General features: G+C 40.1%; 2 protein-coding genes across 4 annotated transcripts; both read left to right on the forward strand.

Moving 5' to 3' along the window:
• The first annotated feature begins 11 nt into the window (after positions 1-11).
• Positions 12-8,975, forward strand: LOC118721399 (apolipoprotein R). Of its 2 annotated transcripts, XM_036442338.2 has the most exons (5): positions 12-154; positions 3,550-3,744; positions 6,229-6,396; positions 7,643-7,818; positions 8,699-8,975. In XM_036442338.2, exons 1-5 carry the CDS (start codon positions 70-72, stop codon positions 8,870-8,872), a joined length of 798 nt encoding a protein of 265 aa, XP_036298231.1. In that variant the 5' UTR covers positions 12-69; the 3' UTR covers positions 8,873-8,975. The 2 variants fall into 2 exon arrangements, with proteins under 2 accessions (XP_036298231.1, XP_045439037.1); XM_045583081.1 differs by lacking the exon at positions 3,550-3,744 and having other exon boundaries at positions 36-154.
• Positions 8,976-13,451: 4,476 nt separating this feature from the next.
• Positions 13,452-19,941, forward strand: LOC118721401 (apolipoprotein R). 2 transcript variants are annotated; one of them, XM_045583082.1, is made up of 4 exons: positions 13,452-13,644; positions 17,081-17,155; positions 18,927-19,102; positions 19,675-19,941. In XM_045583082.1, the coding sequence occupies exons 1-4, from the start codon at positions 13,560-13,562 to the stop codon at positions 19,807-19,809; spliced, it is 471 nt and encodes a 156-aa protein (XP_045439038.1). In that variant the 5' UTR covers positions 13,452-13,559; the 3' UTR covers positions 19,810-19,941. The 2 variants fall into 2 exon arrangements, with proteins under 2 accessions (XP_045439038.1, XP_036298239.1); XM_036442346.2 differs by having other exon boundaries at positions 13,454-13,644; positions 16,985-17,155.
• The last annotated feature ends 211 nt before the right edge of the window (positions 19,942-20,152 follow it).

Here is a 20,152-nt window from a genome sequence, read left to right on the forward strand (position 1 = left end):
TTGACTGTTATTTACAGAACATTTCTTCATTTTGAGTTGAGGTGTCTAAGAACACTGAGACTCAGCACCATGCCCCCCAAGTGGCAGAGCATTTTCCCAGCCCTGTACCTCTATGGGGTCTTGATCCTCCTGCTGTGCCCTTCAGGCCTGTGTGGTGAGTACAGTGGTTATTGGGGAAAGGAGGTATTTTTTCTAAGGTATAAAGAAAAATGCCAAACAATTAATCAAATGTAGCCAATTGATGGTAGTTTATAACCTTTTGAAAGAGTATAATGAATTATGTTATTAATAAAAATAAATAATTTTAAAATATAAAAGACATTGGTCTAGATCAGGGGTCTGCAACCTTTAAGACATAAAGAGCCACTTGGACCCGTTTCCGAAGGAAAAAAAAACGTGGGAGCCGCAAAACCATTGCGACATTTAAAACAAATATAACACTGCATATATTGTTTCTTACCTTAATGCTATATATTGGATCCTGCAGTTAGCTGTCAATCTGAAGAAAAAAAGGACTTTTTCACTTAACAATGTAAAATATATTTTTGCAAATTAATAGCTAATTAAAATATTTAATTTACCTAGTTAATGGGATTTTTGCTCCTGAACCTCAGTGCACAGTGTCAGCACATCAGGGCTGTAAGACGTTACCTTCATTTTCACACAGGCTTGCCAGTTGTCAGAGCCGCAGTAAAGCTTCAAGAGAGCCGCATGCGGCTCTGGAGCCACAGGTTGCCGACACCTGGTCTAGATAGAGGCTATTATGTCTAGAATAATTGTGTTGATACTTAAAAATTCTTGTGAGGCTGCTTTAGCAAAGAATAATCTTTAATTTTCAAATCAATTTCTTATATTTAAATGCTCTAAAGTATTTAAATAGTTTTACCTTCTAAGTTAATTATGCCATCTACAACCTTAGTTAGTGATTCATTGGGGTGGGGGGAATTCCATCAGTAAAGGAAAAATATTGTCTGTTATCACAAATAATTAGTATTTCTAGAGTAAAAGAGAGGGCACTTGGAGAACTGCAAACAATTATATAAATATAAGGCATTGTTATTAAAGTGGAGAAAATATTTTACAAATGAAGGAGAAATAAAAGATTTTAAAAGAATTAACCAGAACTGTTCTAAGATTTGTTGTTATGCAAATTACTTTTTTGTTATATTATCTAAACGGGGATGTCATTTAAGCAAAATATTTTTCTCTTGTGCTGGATTCATATTTTTACTTTGTCTTCATTATAGAGAGATTTCTATGCATATTCCCTGAAAATGGCTAACATGGCATATAAAATGTAGGATTTCGGATAGCTGGGAGGGAAAATCCTGAATCTAAAATAATAGTTGAGTGCTCTTATGTGAGCTAGCAGCTTGATTTGAAAGTGTGGAAGCCATGCCTTCTCCATCACTGAGAGAGGTGAGGGGGAAAGCATGTGTTTATTAAGGAAGAATTTATAACTGGGAGGTGATTTTTCCCTCAAACACCTGGGCATCACTGAGGAGGAGCATACCTTTAGGTTAGAGAGTCAGTTCAGCATGAGGAACATTCTACCCAGGGGACGTTCAGGCCTCCAAGTTGTCTCTGAGTTCTCCTCTCTTGGAGTCTGAGGTAGCAGAAGAAAACCTTATTAAACTTGTCAACATCTTTCAATTATTCTTCATGTGTCTGTTTCCCTGTCTCTGTTTCTTCTATTTCCTCAAATCTTCCATTATCTACAGCCTCAACCCTTTGAAATGGCATTTAATGTCGGTCAACTTTGACCTGGAATCTCCCTTTCTGATTCTGCCTGCCCTTTTCTTTATAGTAACAATCTTCTGAGGCCAGAGACTTTGCTCATTGCCTCAGTACTGATCTGCCTCTACTATTTTATCAGCTGCTCGCTTCTACCCAACCCTTCAAGATGTATCTCCAACTCATTCCTGGATATCTTCCCCTGATACTCTAGTCCCCATTTCTATCAGCCTTTTCCGTAGAACTCATTTGTTATCCTACTCTGCTAGCACTTGTGTGACTGGTATTGTAGTATAACTTTTTAAATGGCTATCTTATCTAAGTATGTTGCAAGTATGGGCTCTTAATATTACCTGAAAAGCCTAGTACAGAACTCCATATATATGTTATTCATGAAAATTAAGAGCTATTTTTCTTAAACTCACCTAAGGCTAGGATTTTATTGATTTGAGAGAGAGAGAGAGGAAGGGAGAGGAAGAGGAAAACGTTGACTTGTTGCTTCTTGCATACACCCCAATCAGGGATCAAACTCACAATCTGGGTGTGTTCCCTGATCAGGAATTGAACCTATGACACTTCAGTGTCTGGGATAGTGCTCCAACCCACTGAACCACACCAGCCAGGGCAAGAGCTATTTTTTATATTTCTAAGAAAGTACTTAATCTGAGGATAGATAGAAGCTGTTAACTTATACACAGGTGAGATAAATAGAATTTTATCACACAATTCTCATGACTCAACAGGATGTCCTACAATTTTAATTCATTCATAACACTGTCTACCTGGAGGAGTGTCAGATCCCACAGATTAAGGGCTCACTCCCACAAGACTGGTTCCACCCCTCTTGAATGTCATTCACAAGGAGTAGGTCCCCAGATTAACCCCAACTTCTGTCCAACTAGACTATAAATCAGAGGGTCCAAGTACCTCTTCTTGGGTTTGCTTAATTTGTTAAAGTTATATATTTTTAACGTTATATAAAGTTTTATATATATAACTTTAAATATATATTTATAAATATATATATATATTTCTATTATCTCACATCATGCTAGCATCTTGTTGCTCAAGTATAATTGTGTTCCTCAAGTTAAATTTCTGATTATATTAATTCAACAGGATGACTGGTATTGCCAGAAGAGATCATAAAGGGCTTGGAGTTTGAGGGGGCTCTCCCAATTTTTATTTGTCACGTGTGGGTGCGGGGCCAGCACATTTCACATCTCTGCCCTCCTACCAGTATCAATGTGACTTCTTCTTTAATTTCCCAGTTGTAGAACTTCCATTCAGATAGATTTTGGTTGTTTTGAATGATGATTGTTCTGTTTAGTTCCAATTTTGATGTGGGTGTGTGAGGAGGCAAATACTACATTTACTTATGCCGCCATCTTGACTGAAAGCCAATGTAACCTTTTGAGAACATCCTTCTGCATTGTGGGAAGTATAAGTTATTAGAAAGCTTAATAATGATATAACACTAGTAAAGCCATAAGGAGATAAACATTATTTGTCATTGCTCTTGACTAACTTTGAAAATTTACATTTTCATCCAGGTTTAATTCAACTTCTCATTTTGCAGGCCCCTAATGCAATTATTTATTATAATTGGAAGGAAATGACTGGATTGAACTACTTTAGCAAATCAGGGACAGAGAGCGAGGTCTCAAGGTGTCTTGGGTACCCTTGTCTGGTTCCCCAATCTGTCTTGTGTGGCAAACTCTTCTAAAGGTGGAAATGAGTTGATTAGCCATAGGAGCCTCCTCATGGTGATTTTACCAACCTCACTCTTTATTAGCCTCACTTTCCATTTTTCAGAGGTTTGTTGTCCAGTACCAGAGTTGAAGCATGGCGAAATCACTGCGCGAAGACCACCAAAAAAAGTTGTAGCCAATAAGTGTGAATATTTCTATGGAGATTCAATTTCCTATTCATGTGGTGGGAGACGCAACTCTGAAGCTTCATGCCAAGGAGATGGCACCTGGAGTCCTGAAACACCAACATGTGGAGAGAGTAAGAGCTTATGGAATGATGTTATCTTAGAAGTTTCTTCATATCCAAGTGTTGAGGGTTATTAAGGGAAGGGTTCAAATTAGGTAAAAAGAATTTCTATACTCTGCATGATTCTTAGAATGGATACAGTTGTTTAATGGCACTGTCTCCAATCTGAATTTCTCTTTTTCCCCCTAATGGTTGTTGCTCCCATTTTCTTGACCTTCCTGGTTTCCTTTCCCTAATCAGTAAAATTAGGCCACATCTCATAGAGCAGCTAGACTTCTGAATTACTGTGTTCTGTTTCTTGGTATTTATTGTCTTCTCTTCCATTGTTCCTGGTCCATATTCCTTAACCTGCAGAACAAGGCTCCCAAATCTATTTGCACTTGCTTCCTTTCTTCTGCTGCCTCTCAGCCCTTCTTCAGCCTATTTGACAGTGTGAAATGCTTACCTCTTCCCTCACCAAGAGCACTTAAGTACTAAACACAATCCTCCCATCTCCTACTGTTTTTCCCTAACCTGATCTGTTGATGGCCAGGAATAAGCATTGCTACCTGAATAGTGATTCTTTGCCTTGCCTTCTGAAACAAGGAGCCCAAAGGAGCTTCAAAGTGACCAGGTATCAGTCACAGTTGAGAAGTCAATGGGACTCTTATCTCCCCTAGTTGAAGTGTTTCCACTTTGCCTACCAGTGCTTTTCTATCTACAGATCACAGAGTTCAGGGATAAGAAGCACATTTTCCCCAAAAGTTCACTTAGAGTGACTATAAATGGGGTTACTCATGCTTCCATCTCTTGGTTTCTAGGCTCATAGACTTTATTTTTATTTATTTATTTATTTATTTATTTATTTAATATAATGGTTGATCTTTGACTTAAAGTGAATACTGTGTTCTTAAAGTTACTGTAAGTAATATTGTAAAGTCCCATTATTGTAAGGCACTGCCTCTCTACAGGCACTTCAGCTAAGCCTTTAACAGGCCATTCGAATGTCCTAACACATCTACAGGTTCTAGGTGACAGTTTGTAATATAAGGAGTGCATTTTATGGTCGCATCCCAATGCCGTACCTCTTTTGCTGTAGGTGGCATGTAGTGGGAATCCTCTGCCAATTGTTTAAACACTCTGTAATCCTTCAGACAGCAGGGCTGACTGAAATCCTGTAGGCAGGAGAGGAAAACCCATACCTGGAATAGCTGTCTCTTTCTGTCAGAATAAATAGCTGTTTTTTTCCCCCCCAAATGGAAGGGGATCTGACATAGTCATCAACCAAGTGACTTTTTGGTGGTGTCAAGGGATAATATCACATCAAAGACTTAGCATTGTTGCTAGCAGGTTGGATAGTCAGTGACAGTAATTGATCGTCAACCTTGGGAAGTAGGAGTTCATGCTGCTGGGCTGATGCTTTTCCTTCTTTCATGTCACCTTGACCACTTTATCCATTTCTTCTTGTGACAGCTCTGCTGAGGACAATGACAGAGGATAGCTGACTAAGGCATTCTTTTTTACTTACTTGTTTAATGCCTCTTAAATTGGGGGTGCTTGCCAGGTGTTAATATGCAAAACAAAGCTTGACACTTCCTGGTCACTCCCATATGTCCAGTCACCAGATCTCCTTGTGCCCAATATTCCAATCTTTGTCGTTAAGGCTATGACAGACAAACTACTCATTCCAAGCCACAAACCTGAATTTGGTCTACCCATAGGCCACTTGTTTTTTTCAAAAAATAGAATGAGCAGATATATCACCTAAATCTCTGCCTATCAGAAATATTTCCCTTTACTACTGACCTTTGAGATCACCCTGATTGGGCTCTAATGCAGCTTCCATGCAATTTAGCTTGTATACACATATTACAAATATTCTTCTGTGAACCACGGTCAACCTTTCCTCTGCTGGGTAAGCTTGCTTGTAATGGATACTTCATAAAGCCATAAGTGGAGCTAAGAGAGAGGCACTAGAGCCACAGTGAATGGGTATAAGCAAGATGAGGGCTCCTTGTTTGTGCAACTTGCTTGTGCTTTCTGGTCTTGCTCATGCTCAATTCAAGATGCACCACATGCATCTTATAATGGATGCTTGCCTGCCTGACTTTATAACGTGATGGGTCTTACAGACCCAACTCATGTTGAGTGATTCAGTCTGCATGATCACATGATGACCAAGGCCAAGAGCTGTCATTATCAAGACTAAGTAACATGCCGGGAATTCTATTTTAATGACCCAGTATGGAGAATGGGGAACTACCAATTTTGTTTATCAGATTATACTTTTGAAGACTATAGAAATGACCACCATGTGGTCTATTAGGGTGCCATCATGGTTCTTCAGCACCAGGCTTAAGGGAGGGCAGCATAGGAACTTGGGTTGGGCTAAGTGATTCTTGGGCAGAGAAGATGGCAGGACAGGACAGAACCTGCAGAGACCACACAGATTCTGGGACATGCTGTTCTTTATGTCCTATAAGCTCACGCTCTCTCACTTTATGTCTTCCCAACAAGGTTGCTTTTATCCTCCTGTCATTGACCATGGACATCCTAAACTAACTACACACACATTCACACCAAATGAGGCTAAATATGAATGCTATAGAGGATACATTCTGTTTGGAAATCCCACTATCACCTGCAGTTATTCACGCTGGTCTGGTCCACCTCCTCAATGCAAAGGTAATTCCAGCCCATGGCTAAGTGGGAGGAACTGTTATGCAGGGATTGAGAATAACGTTTCTTTCCAGCCAGAGGCAGAACAAAAACATGATTTATTTATTTTAAACAATTACTATATCCAAATGGTACCCAAAGCAAGCAAAAGTACAAGGGGTATACAGAATCATTAATCTTCCCTATTTCTTTTTCTCCATTTACAAAATTCAGCCTCCTTGAGGCAGCCCTTGTTCACATTTTCTTTTTCTTAAATATATTTTACTGATTTTTTTTTTTTTTTTTTTTTTTTTTTTACAGAGATGAAGGTAGGGGGATAGAGAGTTAGAAATATCAAAGAGAGAGAAACATTGATTAGCTGCCTCCTGCACACTCCTTACTGGGTTGTGCCTGAAACCAAGGTACATGCCCTTGACCGGAATCAAACCTGGGACCCTTGAGTCCGCAGGTCGATGCTCTACCCACTGAGCCAAACTGGTTAGGGCTGTTCCACTTTCTTATATCTCTCTGGAAATAGTCCACAGAAAGTACATTTTCTTGTAGCCTGAAGCAAAATTTTTATAAAAACTTGCTCTGGCATGAACGTAGGCTCTCAGGGGCTGATTCCAAACACCAGGAAGTGAGCCTCATGCAATGTCAGGTACCATCTGCCAATGCGGAGGCCTGTGGTGTGGCATTCCTAGGTTGCAAACTGATGTGGGGATGGGCGGTGGGAAGATCTGGCTTGCTTTTTACAAGCACCCAGGTTTAGGGTCACTTTGCCATCAACAACTCCAGGAATTATTTGTCACCATTGGTTCTTTGGCTCATGAGAGGCCAATGAGCAAGAGAGAACATTCCATCCCCAGTGTTTTGTAGGGATCACAATATGAGGGATTGTTGCTTTGATGGCTGAGTCTGGGGTCCTGTGCCTTTTTTATATATGTAATTTAAAGATGCTATGTCTTCAACAAGTTTCTTAACCCGTCTCTATTCATTTTTTCTTATTTAAATGGGAATAATAACAGTGCTCACTGTTGAGCACTTTATAGAGGGGAGTGAGACTTCAATGAGATAATCACATAAAATGGTTAACCCTGAAGAATGATATGAACCAAGATCTATTAAAATGGGAACTAATATTATTGCTCTCAAAAGAAAAAAAGATAAGACAATGAGCAGCACCTACATGTAGTTCATTTTAATCATCCCAGCCTGTGGTAAGTATCCTTTACTTAGATTTACAGATGGCTTAACTGTGCATTCCTTGTAGCTCTGTGTCCAACACCAAAGATAGAACATGGAAATCTGCTTGTGGGTAAGAATCAGTTCCTTGAAAGTGAAAATGTCACCATCCAGTGTGACTCTGGCTATGCTGTGGTTGGTCCTAAAAACATCATCTGCTCAAAGGACAGAACCTGGTACCCAGAGGTGCCCAAGTGTGAGTGGGTAAGTGGCACAATTTAAGGAACTTCCTGTGCTTTCAAGCCCTAAAATGGCACCTCCCCAAATCACTGTCCCAGCCAGATAAGCCAAGATTTGACTTGACAGGACTCTTTTCTTTCTTTATTCCTCCCTCCCTCCCTCCCTCTCTCCCTCCCTCCCTGCCTCCCTCCTTTCCTTCCTTCCTTCCTTCCTTCCTTCCTTCCTTCCTTCCTTCCTTCCTTCCTTCCTTCTTTTCTTCCCTTTTCTTTTTTTTTAAACATATTTTATTAATTTTTTTACAGAGAGAAAGGGAGAGGGCTAGAGAGCTAGAAACATCGATGAGAGAGAAACATCGACCAGTTGCCTCCTGCACACCCCTGCTGGGAATGTGCCCACAACAATGTACATGCCCTTGACCAGAATCAAACCTGGAACCTTTCAGTCCGCAGACCTAAGCTCTATCCACTGAGCTTAACCAATTTTGGTGACAGAACTCATTTCTGAATCATTCAAAAAATCTCTCTTGTTTTCCCTTGGAGCACACATTTAGGATGGCAAGTTTTCCTACTCTCACTTAGAACAGGAAAAGCTGAGCCCCTTAAGAAGAGGAGGCTCTCAGAGAGCTGGGAGTGCTCCTACATTTTTCCTTTTCTAGATTGTATAATACACTGTGTTCCATGCCTGGATGGGTAGCCGAAATAGCCTCTGTCCTGACAGAGGCCTTATAGGTAGTGTCTCAAGAAGATCTATATCCCTCTGGGGAAGACTACAGTGGGGCCCGTGGTCTCCTGGTCTTCCTGCTCTCCCATCACTCCTGAGGGTGGTCTTGGATCTGACCCTCTGTCCTGCATTGTCATGATCTCAGAGAAGCCTCCCAACCACTCAGCACCTGTGTCTCTTTTAGGTGGTCCCTGCAGGCTGTGAGCAAGTGCTAGCAGGCAAAAAATTCATGCAGTGTCTGCCTAACCCAGAGGATGTGAAGACAGCCTTGGAGTTATATAAACTGTCTTTGGAAATTGAACTCCTGGAAATGCAGAAAGACAAGGTGAAGAAATCCATTCTGGAGTCACCACTCTGATTTTTCCCAGAAGAGGCAAGGAAAGGTGCTCTGCTGCCTTCCATTCAACATGGGTCACTTTAGTTTAGCAACTCTGCCATTCTTTTGCATTGAAATTAATACCCTAAAATATGATCATAATGCCATTTTTTTTTTTTTGCTATTGCTTTGAGATGATAGAATTGCTGGTAATCTTGTGTTTCACATTTTTTGCCTTTTGGACACAAAGTGCACATTTTTTCCATTAAAAATTTATATACTTATAGAGCACAATTTTGTCTTTGTAGTCATTGAGGTCCATATACAAACCCCAAAATGTATTTACATAAAGTTACTACATTAATTGTATTGTATTGGTCTTGCTGTGGATTTGTGTTTGCATCAGTTATATTTCCCTGGATTACCTCTAGTCCATGTTCTCACCTGCAAATCACTAGGTCCTCAATATTTACAATAATTGTCAACACGCCTCAAAAGTCTTGTCCATTCTCTCCTATTTGAAGAGATTTACATCCTTTCTAAACCCCAAGTGCTTGGTCTCTGATTTGCTATAGCTGCCTTTCATTCTTCATCTTATACCAAGGGCATTTATGTTGTATCTGACCCACTTATTTCATCCTCAGAGAACAAACTCTGAAAGCTCGATGAATGTGAAGCCCACATGGCAGTCCCCTGGGCATTTGAAAGTCTTTCATCTGATCTGGTTCTCCTTTTCTTCAAATAGAAAAATAAAGAGCCATGAGAAACCCCATACCAATCGCTTGTATAGCTTGAGGTATGTTGGAGGCTCTATTCACTTCCACTCATCACTTCTTTGCATCCTCTGCAATGAGGTCCTTATACAAATGCAACAGTGTTTTTACATAAAGTTACTGCATTCATTGTATTGTGTGGGTCTTGCATGTGGACTTGGGTCCTCACTCATATTTCAGCTCCACTGGCTCTCCTGCCTTTCCCTAGTACACAGCACCTTATGCTGAACCTTGGCCTCTTTTGTTTAATTTTCCCAAACATACTCTGAAGAGGGATTGGTGTAGAGCAGCTTTCAGTAAATTACAGATATCACAGAGGGGCTGAGGCTGTTAGAAAAACCCACTTAGTGGGAGGTACCTATCCATGGTATTGATACTATTATCTGCTCCTGCTACCAGGAATTCCTTTTGCTTCATGTTTATTTTGAGTTTCCCTTGAGGCAAGGGTTTGTGGTTACCTATTTTCTCTGAGAGGTGGCCCTGGAACGCACGATGAGTGGGTGGGTTATAAGGTGAAGAAGGGAGGGCAGTCTAAAGAGGGAGCAGTGCTGAGGGGATTATTATTGCTGTTGCTGATAGGAGATCAATTATGCTGACAGCCCTATGAATGTGTGTGGAACCCAACTATGATTTGTCCTCTGGAGAATGAAGACCTTGGGTATTTAGTGAATAGGTCTTGCTCTTAGGACATCTGACCACACTGCAGATCAACTAGGCATGCTCCTGACCAAGCTGACACTGGTTACCAATGGCACCTATGGGACTGTGTGGGGTAACCTCCAGGGTAGGGAAATGGACAGACAAAGCAGACACTGGGGTTGGAAGTTGTCCAGAGTGTGCCAAAGTGAGAGGGCCCTGGTGATCTTGACAGGGATTTGACAGTGTCTGCCACACACTTTGACATGCAATGGAGGTTTTCTTGTCTGTGTGCTTGCTTTCCTGTTCTATCTGCCTTTGTTTTCTAATTCATGTTCTCCTCTCTCTTTCTTTTTTTTTTTTAAATACATTTTATTAATTTTTTATAGAGAGGAAGGAAGAGAGATAGTTAGAAACATCGACGAGAGAGAAACATCCATGAGCTGCCTCCTGCACATTCCCTACTAGGGATGTGCCTGCAACCAAGGTACATGCCCCCCACCGGAACCGAACCTGGGACCCCTCAGTCCGTAGGCCGATGCTTTATCCATTGAGCCAAACCGGTCAGAGCTGTTCTACTATACTGTTATGATTATATCCCGAATTTGGCCTTTAGTTTAGCCTCCCAACTAACTGAGACAAAAGTTTCTTTAAATACTGACGAGGAGGCCTTCTGGATTTCACACTTGGGTTTGAATTGTAATTGATTGCCTTGGTCTTTCGTTTGTCAGCTAAGGGACACTGAGTCTGTATTAATGGTACTCAGTCACCCAGTTTCACAACCATTAATTCCATTTCTACTGTCCCTCTCAGATGTCAGAGTTATTGTACAAGCCAATGCACCTCCTTCCATCTACATCCTATGGCACTTAGCAGGTGAAAATGTTCATAGTTGCAATGCTATAGCAAGCCAGGACTACAATACTTCACCCATGACTAGTGATTGGCAGTTGGTTGGTGGGTGATCCAACTCTACAATTCCACTCTTAGAGTTCGCCTTTGAGGCTTCTGCATTTGAACAGATTCAAGCCTGGGACTACTGAGAGGGCAGGATCCTCTTGTGGCAAAGCCACATGCAAGTCCCAGCACAATTATAGCCAAAGGCTATGGTTGTAAGCTTGACCTTATGGTCTGAACTTGTAGTCCCATGTGGCTAAGTGATATAGGCTGTGGGAGGTGCAACAAGTAAACAAAGCTTAATCGTGTGCATGTAATTGAGTAGATTCGAAACCCATGAGAACATTGTAAACATCTTGACCATATCCTTAATTTGCCTTGTGGAATCTGCCTATAAAATAAAGATGGCTTGCAGGCACTGGCACTGCGTCCCACCTAGCGCCCAGCTTTCTACTCTTGCTTGTCTTTTCTTAATCCTTCACCACACCCTCTCAGGTTCACCCATGGTCATGCCGGCTCGACACACAGAATTGTCCAGACTGGAGGCAAGGAATCAGGGCTTTTGTATCCTAATATTAGTTGGGTATTGGTTGCTTCTGTGGCTGGGATATAACTTCTAAAGTATTAGGATGAGGAGGCTCCTGTCATTTCAGCATATTCTCTGGAGAAGTTCACAAATCTATGCTATTAACTACACCAATAATAGCATCTGGTGGTGGACATACCATCGGATAAAGCCCAACAGTGTTGATTTACTCCTAAATGACTGATTCATTGTCCTTTCGGAAAGTTAAAATTGGCCAAAAAGTGGAAATTCTTTTGGTTAAAGAAAAAGCTTGTATTTTAAAATCAGTCTTGGGCTCAGAATTTGACTTACCTGGTAGCTACTTACTAAGCAGTTTGAGGGCAGATTACTTTTTCTATCTAAACTGGTTTCCAAAATTTATGCAATGAGGAAGGTAAAAACTATGTCATAGGGTTTTTTAAAATTAATTATAATAATTTATATAAAGTTCTGGTACACTACATGCTGAAAGATTAAAAGCAGGTTTCTGGTTAATCATTTAAATCACTTCTCTTTTTTTGTGATTCCTCTTTCTAAAAGAAGTAACCATTTGGTGGCTTTGTTTTCTTGATCCCTAGGAAGTTGATATTTAATTGTGCTTTCCTCAGTATTTCAGTTTCACTGGGTTATATCTGCTAATTCTTCACATTTATTTTTGAGAGGTAAGCTTTTTGGTTACCATGGGTATGTGGTAGTCATTCTAGTTCAGCTGAGTAGTGAAGATCCCTTTAGGACAATTTCCAGAGCTTACTCGTTTGTTTTAGGCAACTATCTAAACACAGATATCCACACTTGGTGGGCAAGATATGGAATCCAGGTTGGGATTTTTATCTGTCTCACTTAAGGAGACAATTTAGGAAATAATATGGATGAACAGTCAGGCAGTCTTCGATGGTTAAGAGAAACTTAGTCTTGGGGTTACCAATTCATGAAGCATAACAAACGCGCCTTCCATTCCCTTGTCTCTTACTGCTCAGAGACAAAGTGCTGGGTTTCCTCTGCATCCAGCATCATCCAGATAGTTGAAAGTCACACTAAACCTTCCTTTCTCCTTAATTGATCCTGTCCATCCTTTTCACTTTCAGTAAATGCTTCTCTGGTGCAGACACAGACTAGGATGGTTCCTACACCAGAACAGTTTCATAAAGTGAGTCATCTGGTGTTTCATGTATATCAGCACACCCAGGAAGTAAAGAGGCTCCTATTGAAGTATTATAAGAATAATTATTGTTTGGACTAGATTCTTGCGTATTTTCTCACAGACTCATGTTAGTGTGTTCTTGGTAGACCATAGGCTAATGAGAAAGAAATTTAAATTTCTACATTAAATAACTTGATTCTATGAGCAATTCATACCCCAAATTAAAGAAACCACTTTGCTGGACAAGTACTGTTTCTCAGATACTTTCCTTTCTTTCATACTATGCCTTGTAATTCCTGGAGAGCCCACCACATATCCTGTGCATCAGGACCTGCAATCCTGGTGCCTTTTCCTTTGTTTACTCAGAGAGGAATCATATATCCAGAAAGAAACTCATTACCTTTACCATCTGAACAGCAGTGAAGTCTTGGGGTTATAATAGTAAATGCGTACAGCACCCCACAGGGCTCTTGCCTCAAGCTCTAGACTCTTCTTCCCAAACCTTATCAGCTCTCCCTGACAGATCTGAGCTCAGCACCTGGTCTTCTAGTCACTCCCACTGCCCCTCCCTTTTAGTGACACAGTGCTGGGATTTCTGCCAAGGCCAAATTCCTTGGCTTAGGAACCATTTGAATGTTACTTTCAGAACATTTCCTCATTTTGAATCAAGGTGTCTAAAACGCCGAGCCCAGTGTGGCACCTCTGAGACTCAGCACCATGCTCCCCAAGTGGCAGAACATTCTCCCAGCCCTGTACCTCTATGGGGTCTTGACCCTCCTGCTGTGCCCTTCAGGCCTGTGTGGTGAGTACAGTGGTAATTGGGGAAAGGAGGGAGGTGGTTTCTCTAAGGTATAAAGAAAAATACCAAACACTTCATCACATGTAGTCAATTGATGGTAGTTTATAACCTTTTTGAAAGAGTATAATGAACTATGTTATTAATAAAAATGAAGAATTTTAAAATATAAAAGAAATTGATCTAGATAGAGGCTGTTATTATGTCTAGAATAATTGTGTTGATATTTAAAAATTCTTCTGAGGCTGCTTTAGCAAGGAATAATCTTTAATTTTCATATCAATTTCTTATATTTAATGTTTAAAATACATTTACCTTCTAACTAAGTTAATTATGCCATCTACAATCTTAATTAGTGATTCATTGGAGGGGGGATTCTATCAGTAAAGCAAAAATAATTATCACAAATAATTAGTATTTCTAGAGTAAAAGATAGGGCACTTGGAGAACTATAAACAATTATATAAATATAAGGCATTGTTATTAAAGTGGAGAAAATATTTTACAAAGGAGAAATAAAAGAGTTTAAAAGAATTTAACCAGAACTGTTCTAAGATTTGTTGTTATGCAAATTACTTTTTTGTTATATTATAATATCTAAATGGGAATGTCCTTTAAGCAAAATATTTTTCTCTTGTGCTGGAATTGTTTTTTTACTTTTTCTTCATTATAAAGATATTTCTATGTATATTCCCTGAAAATGGCTAACATGGCATACAAAATGTAGGATTTCGTATAGCTGGGAGGGAAAATCCTGAATCTAAAATAATAGTTGAGTGCTCTTATGTGAGCTAGCAGCTTGATTTGAAAGTGTGGAAGCCATGCCTTCTCCATCACTGAGAGAGGTGAAGGGAAAGCATGGGTTTATTAAGGAAGAATTCATAACTGGGAGGTGATTTTTCCCTCAAACACCTGGGCATCACTGAGGAGCATACCTTTAGGTTAGAGAGTCAGCACAGCATGAGGAACATTCTGCCCAGGGGACGTTCAGGCCTCCAAGTTGTCTCTGAGTTCTCCTCTCTTGGAGTCTGAGGTAGCAGAAGAAAACCTTATTAAACTTGTCAACATCTTTCAATTATTCTTCATGTGTCTGTTTCCCTGTCTCTGTTTATTCTGTTTCTTCTGTCTCCTCAAATCTTCCATTATCTATGGCCTCAACTCTTTGAAACGGCATTTAATATCTGTCAACTTTGACCTGAAATCTCCCTTTATTTTATTTTTTTAAATATTTTTATTGTTTTTTTACAGAGAGGAAGGAAGAGAGATAGAGAGATAGAAACGTCGGTGAGAGAGAAACATCGACTAGCTGCCTCCTGCACACCCCCTACCAGATATTTGCCTGCAATCAAAGTACATGCCCCTGACCAGAATCGAACCTGGGACCTTTCAGTCAGCAGACCGACGCTCTACCACTGAGCCAAACCAGTTTAGGCTGAAATCTCCCTTTCTGATTCTGCCTCCTCTTTTCTTTATAGTAGGAACCTTCTGAGGTCCGAGACTTTTCTATTGCCTCAGTATTGATATGCCTCTACTATCTTATCAACTACTCGCTTTTACTCATACTTCATGTACCTCCAAGTCCTTCTTGGACACCTTCCCCCGATACTCCAGTCCTCTGTTCTATCAACCTTTTCCATAGAACTCATTTGTTGTCCTACTCTCCTAGTACTTGTGGGACTGGTGTTGTAGTGTAACTATTTAAATAACTGTATCTTATCTAAGTATATTGCAAGTATGGCTGTTAATATTATATTACCTGAAGAGCCTGGTACAGAACACCATACCTATGTGATTCGTGAAAATTAAGATCTATTTTTTTTTATCCCCACCCAAGGACATGATTTTATTGATTTTAGAGAGAGAGGAAAGGAGAGGGAAAGAGAATCATTGACGTGTTGCTTCCTGCTCGAGCCCCAACTGGGGATCGAACCCACATGTGCCCTGACCAGGAATCAAACCTGTGACCTTTTGGTGTTTGGGATGATGCTCCAATCAACTGAGCCAAACTGGCCATGGCAAGAGCTATTTTTAAAATATTTCTAAGAAGGTACTTAATCTGAGGTTTCATGGAAGCTGTTGACTTATATACAGGTGAATTACACAGAGTTTACCTTGGAATGGCTGTGACCAGGCTTTCTAAACTTCCCAGAGTTGAAGCTTTGGAAGGGCAGAGGGAGGGAAGCAGTGCTTGACCTGAGCTGATTCTTGGCCCCTCGGGTGTTTAAAGCTTGTTCTGTCTCCTGTGAGTTTGTTTGTTTTTGTGGGGATCATCACTGAGGATCTGCCAACCACCACTCCTGGGGAGTGGTCAAACTCACCTCCCAGTCTGGTTGATAGCATACCTGTTCCCATCTCCTAGATTTCTGGTGACTCCTCGAACTTTTTTTTTTTTTTTTTTTAACTGAGGCCTTCCTTGAACCTCAGGTGGTCCTTTCTGGATAGATCTGAAGAGGACTCCACCTGGGTGTCCTTTCAATGAAGCCTAGTTCTAGTCCATGGCAAGTACTTACCCTTTGTTCTGAATAATGTGAGGAATTCAGGCCAATCCTAATGCGCAGAAATCTGTCTTTAGCTTTCATCTTCAGAGCTGCTGAAAGAAGACATACCAGGCTTTCTCACAACCCTTTTCTCATCTGCATTATCTGGGGCTAGAGGTAGTATTCATAGGATATAAAAAGCATTATAAAACACTTCCCCAAATATTATCCTTAAAAATTTAATTTAACTGGTTCCAAGCCACCTATTTTTCAAGTACGGGGTATTACTTGACATTGAAAGTAACAAGAAAACTGCTGTTCTAATCCCTAAGTTTTATTAATCACTGGTACTTACTAGTATGTAGAATATTTCACCCCTTTAAGGTTGTGTTTCCTTTTCTCTAGAATGGGCAGGATGATAATACTGTCTCAAAGACTTAATGTGAGGAGTAAACAATATAACATACTAGTACATGAAATGATTAACACAGTGGTGAAGGATTAACAAATTCTTTCTTTTGGTTTTGTTAAGTGAAACACACCTCAGTAGTATGATTTAATGACTTAGTTCTATCACATGAGAAAAGTACCTCGATCTGAATTGCTAATGAAATTAAACTCTAGCTTAGGGGTGTCGAACTCAATCAGAGAAGGGGCCAAAATCTAAAATCCAGCCTAAATCGCGGGCTGAATGGTTTACTGAACAGTCATAAACTGTCATTGTGATGGAAACGCAGCGGAGTGCAGTGATGACAGCGCGCTGCGGGCCACATTGCAAGGCCTGGTGGGACGGATTTGGCCTGCGGGCCTTGTGTTTGACACATGTGCTTTAGCTCATTCTCTTTCACCTTTCTGTATCACCATCCAAGATTGCAGAATGCCTCCTAGGATTGCCCACGGATCCCATCATGACATAAGTTCATTTTTATCCTTTACAACTGTGATGCACTATGAATGTGATGAAGGATATGTTCTGGTTGGAGACCCCGAAATCACCTGCAGAAGTTCACAATGGTCATCTCCAGCCCCTCAGTGTAAAGGTAATTTCATCTTTACTGATGGCTCTTGTGAAGGTAGAACCACCATGGAATCTGGAGTCTCCTCCCAGCCAGAGGCAGCACTTAGAAATTTGTATTCTGTTTATTCAGTTCATGTAGTTCACATGAATGCATGCACATAGTACAGTATTTTTAAAGTGTGACCCAAGATGGATGTTTTCAGAGGCTACCAACACGTATATCTTCAGAAGAATGTTTTCTACAAGGCCACCATTTTGCTTTTTTTTTTTTTTTTTAAGTTTTAATTTAAATATAACATGCTACAGAATTGTGCACAAGTCTTAGGTACTTAGGGCAACCAGTAGCATAAAGTAAGCCTGAGTTGACCGATGAAACTATAACTCAGGTCAAGAAGCAGTACCATTGCCAACAGCCAGAAGTGTTCCACATGTCCTCTCGCATTTACAACCCAAAGGAGGTCACTATTCTAATACCATGGGTTAATTTTTGCCGGATTTTTAACTTGATATAAAGAAAATCATGCATGCACTCTCTTGTGCCTGGCTTCTTTCCTCAGCATTATGCTTTGGAAAATCACCTGTGTTCTAATTTGTAATGAGAGCTTATTCATTTTCATTGCCGTATAATATTCCTTTGGATGAATATAACACATTTTAGTATCTTATACAAATTTGATGTATTTTATGTTTTAGGCTACTATGAATAATGCTTATATGAACATTCTGATGCATGTCTCTTGGTACAAATGTGCCAACGTTTCTGTTGGGAATAAATTTAGGAGTAGAATTACTGTTTCACAGAGTACGCACATATTCATTTTCAGTAGGTGATACTGGTTTTTTTCAGGGTGGTTGCAAAACTTTACATTTCCACCAGTGGTATATAAGTGTTCTAGTTCTGATAAACAGAAGTTCTACATGCCAATTTAGCTCCATTTATCAATATTTTTCTTGATGTTAGAGCTTTTTGCATCCTGTTTAAGAAATATTTGCCTACAACAGGGTCACAGAAATATAGTCTCCTATTGTTTTATCTTTCACATTGATACCCCCAACCCACTTGGAATTTCTATGGGCTTCTGGTGGAAATTAAAAATAAAAGTTTGTTTTCCCCCAATGAATAATCCATGAACCCTACACCACTTATTAAATGAACCACAGTTTCCACACTGCTCTGCAATGGTGCATGTATGCTTTTGTTTCTGCTGACATATTCTCATAATGAAGTTGACCTCATAGGAGGTTCCCGGTTGATCACAAAGATTAGGCATGCCTTTAAAAAACAAACAAACAAACAAACAAAAAAAACCACACTGTAAACAACATCTCAAGGGACTAATTTCTCTCCATTATTTCAATTTAATACAGAGAGTAAGAATATGTAACTTAAACTTACAGTCTTAGGATCATATAAAGGGTAAGGTTTTCAGATATAGTCGCTTTGAAAACTAAGATTCTAGGACCACAATACCTAGGTTTATATCATAATCATGCTACTGAAAAGCTATGCAACTTTAGACAAGTCACATAAACTGTCTGCACCTAGTTTTCCACTCCAGCAACAGGGAGTTAATAATAATGTTTTATGTTGATAGTAGAGTGTAAGTTACTTTTATTGTTACAATTATACAATAAATACTGTAGAGGTCAAAACAACTCGCATCATGCAGGTATAATTTATTATCCGGTGTTATTCACCCCTCATTTTAATGCTTTTTCAATATTCTCTATTATTGTAAGATTTTATTCTGAGAATCACAAGATGATCAAAATATTGTTTCCATTAACAACAGCTCTGTGTCTGAAACCAGAGGTAGAAAATGGAAATCTGTCCGAGGATAAAGATCTGTTTATGGAGTCTGAAAATGTCACCATCCAGTGTGACTCTGGCTATGGTGTGGCCAACTCTCAGAACATCACCTGCTCCGAAAACAGAACCTGGTACCCAGAGGTGCCCAAGTGTGAGTGGGTAAGTGGCACACATACCAGGGAGCTAGACCACATTCTCCAGAGCATTGTCCCAACCAACACTGATGAGATCTGACTTTTGTCAGGAATCATTTCTGAGTTGTTTAAGTCACTTTTGGAATCAGCAATTTCACCCTTGAAGCTCTTGGTGAGCTCACTAAGGCGAGTTCTAATTCTCTCAAGCTCTAATTTTCTCATTAATAGCAAGAAGAACAAGGCCTCTAGATAGGAGGGCAGGTTTCCAAAGACCCAGGTAACCTGGAGCCAGCCCTGTATTCTCTACCATAAGTGCTATGCTTTTGCCTAGCCATCAACACCATCCCTCAGTTGTCCCTGAAGAGGGCCCCTGGGTGTCTTTGGCAGTGCTGTTCCTCCCCTGCTATATTGTTCTGGAACCGTGGTCTGATGTTCCTCTGATTTATGCCCTCATATCTTGTATTGCTTCCTTCCGTCCTGCGGAGGGTCCTGATACTCTCATTTTGTTGTCATCAGTGAGGCATCCTGAAGGAATCTTCTACTTTTCAACAGTTTGGAGAGAAATTCTCTCAGAATGCATCCTTTTATCTCTTTTAGGAAGTCCACAATGGCTGTGAGCAAGTAATAGAAGGCAGTGAACTCATGCAGTGTCTCCCAAACCCCATGGACGTGAAAATGGCCCTGGAGGTGTACAAACTGTCTCTGGAGATTAAACGACTCAAGGGAGAGTAAGACTTGAAGAGGAACACCAGTTAGAAATGAGTACATCGGTTTCCCCTCACTCATCTCCCCTCAGTAAAGTATTAGGTACATTTCTCTTATTAGCAAGTCTACTGTACCTTAAGTGCTATTATTTACTGGGGGTGGGGGTAGGGAGAAACAAACACCTGTTTTAGGAGAATCTTAGTGACACTGATAATGTGGAACTATTGATTATTTGTATCTTAGCTCATATTAAGCTCTGTTTTCCTGGATTTAGTGGAACGGTAGAAATAAATCAGCACCAAGAGATTAGGGTTAGATTCCTGGTCAGGGCACATGTGTGGGTTGCAGTCTTGATCCAGCTGATTGATTT

This window comes from Pipistrellus kuhlii, unplaced genomic scaffold, assembly GCF_014108245.1.
Source record: "Pipistrellus kuhlii isolate mPipKuh1 unplaced genomic scaffold, mPipKuh1.p scaffold_m20_p_18, whole genome shotgun sequence".
Lineage (NCBI taxonomy): Eukaryota > Metazoa > Chordata > Mammalia > Chiroptera > Vespertilionidae > Pipistrellus > Pipistrellus kuhlii.